General features: G+C 65.8%; 1 protein-coding gene across 1 annotated transcript in view; it reads right to left on the bottom strand.

Annotated features, from left to right (window-relative positions):
* DAGLA (diacylglycerol lipase, alpha) overlaps positions 1-1,886 on the bottom strand; it is a 33,883-nt gene that overhangs the window by 17,162 nt on the left and 14,835 nt on the right. The window contains exon 6 of the mRNA XM_015569810.1: positions 340-486. Within this exon, the coding sequence (XP_015425296.1) occupies positions 340-486 (147 nt within the window). The remainder of the gene's footprint in view (positions 1-339; positions 487-1,886) is intronic.

The following is a 1,886-nucleotide window of genomic DNA, read 5'->3' as shown; positions in this document are numbered from 1 at the left end:
CAGCGGCCGCCCCCCCGCCCCGCCCCTGCCCGGGGCTCGGTCAAGGGAAAGCATGCTGCCAAGATGGCTGCCAGGGCAGCGTGTGTTTTTAACCCTTTCTAGCCTCACGGGCTTTTCAAAGCTTCGAAGAGAATCTCCTGCTGGTGGGTCTCTGGCCTGAAGAAGGTGCTGGCCATCACTGCGCTGCAGTACTGTCCGTGTCCACCAGGGGGCAGACGGAGCCGGGGACAGGTGTGGCCTCACGCGTTAAGTCGGGCGACAGAGACCAGCCCGGGTGAGCCAGGCACGGAATCCGGACAGAACGAGTCCACAGACCAGCACACCCCGCCTGGGACTCACTAAAGTGAAGGGAGGCCCCGTACTCCTTCAGCGAAGACCAGAGGTCCAGACTCTGGGAGTCACCCGCCTCCCGGCCCTCACGACGGCACTGGAAGGAGAAAGGCCAGGGGCTCCCACAGCTTCCTGACTCCCGGAAGCTGAATTCACCTGCGGGGAGCACGGCAGGGCTCGTGGGCACCCCCGAACCTGCATGCACTGAGGACGGAGGGTTGGCGGGCCCGACCCCGTCCCTGTTAGAAAAGCTGCCGGTTTCAGTGCAGCGGGAGGCGAGGGGACAGCCTGAGAGGTGGGCACACTGGCCAAGCCAGGGCCTGCCGCCCAGCCCCACCGAGGGCTGGAGAAACCGCAGCAGGACGGGGCCCAGGAGCTCCGTGGCCTCCTACTCACACAGGCCCAGAGGTCGCAGGAAGACTTTGCGGCTAAAATGCCAGCCACTGCCAACCCCCATCTGCAAAGACCTTGGCCCTCCCGGGCCCCACAGGCAATTACACCGAGTCCCGGAGAGGAGATTTTTATCTGGGGCCCCAGGAGCCCAGAAACCAGGTCAGGGGGGGGCGTGTGCTCAGAGCGAGCACACAGATGGGACGGGTGCTGGTCGCCAGCTGCACTGGGGCCTGTCCAGGGCCTGGCATCTGGGGCTGGGAAGTGGCCGCCGGGCCTGGGTGTGCCTCTGGCTGCAGGGCTGAGCTGACGTGGAGGCAGGAGGGTCGGGCAGAAGATTCCTGCCGAGCACGGTGCCGGGGCAGCCCGCCGCCCTGGCTGAGGGCTCGGACCCCGCCGCCCGGGGCTGGAGGTGCAGCGCCAGTCTGTGCCCACCCACGTGACCTGGGCAAGGGACCCGCCTCTGGGACTTCTACTCCCGTCTGCAGAATGGGACGCAGCTGCCCCAGGGCTGGTGGAAGGACGGATGGTGGAGAAGGCAGGGCCTACCTCTCGGCGGAAGCTCAATGAACAGCACCCACCCTGGGAACCCCTCTCTTTTCCTTTCAGTAAATAAGAGTGACTGTGACCCTGGGTGCCCGCCCCCCTTCTCTCTCCCACGGCACAGAATCACCGTGTAAAGCGCACCCCCTCCAGGAAGCCTTCCTTGCTGGGCCTCCTCCGGCCCCTCAATCCTAGAGGCAGCCCAGCCTCGCGGGAAAGAGCCAGGGCTCTAAAGCCAGGTTGCCTGGGCTCGGTCCCAGCCCCATCACTACCCGCGGAGTCACCTCAGGCCAGTCCCCTACCCTCTCGGGGCCCAGTTCCCTCCTCTGTGTGATGGGGGTGATGGTATCAGCTACCCCCCTGGAGCTGCTGTTAGTTCAGCCGTTCGACTGGCTCGGCTTCCACACGCCTCCTGCTCTCACGGGCAGTGGCATCGCGGATGCGGACAGCGCTAACAACGCGACCACGGACCGAGCACGCGCCAGCGTGAGCTCTGTGACCACTTCGTACACGTTATCGTGTTTATGGCTCACGACAGCTGCGCGAGGCCGGGGGCACCGTGAGTCCCACTTTATGGACCAGGAACGGAGGCCAAGCCCAGGGCTCACAGCCGGGCCCCGGGC

This window comes from Myotis davidii, unplaced genomic scaffold (genome assembly GCF_000327345.1).
Source record: "Myotis davidii unplaced genomic scaffold, ASM32734v1 scaffold826, whole genome shotgun sequence".
Lineage (NCBI taxonomy): Eukaryota > Metazoa > Chordata > Mammalia > Chiroptera > Vespertilionidae > Myotis > Myotis davidii.
Note: the sequence above shows the minus strand (reverse complement) of the source record. Positions and strands in the feature narration are given on the sequence as shown.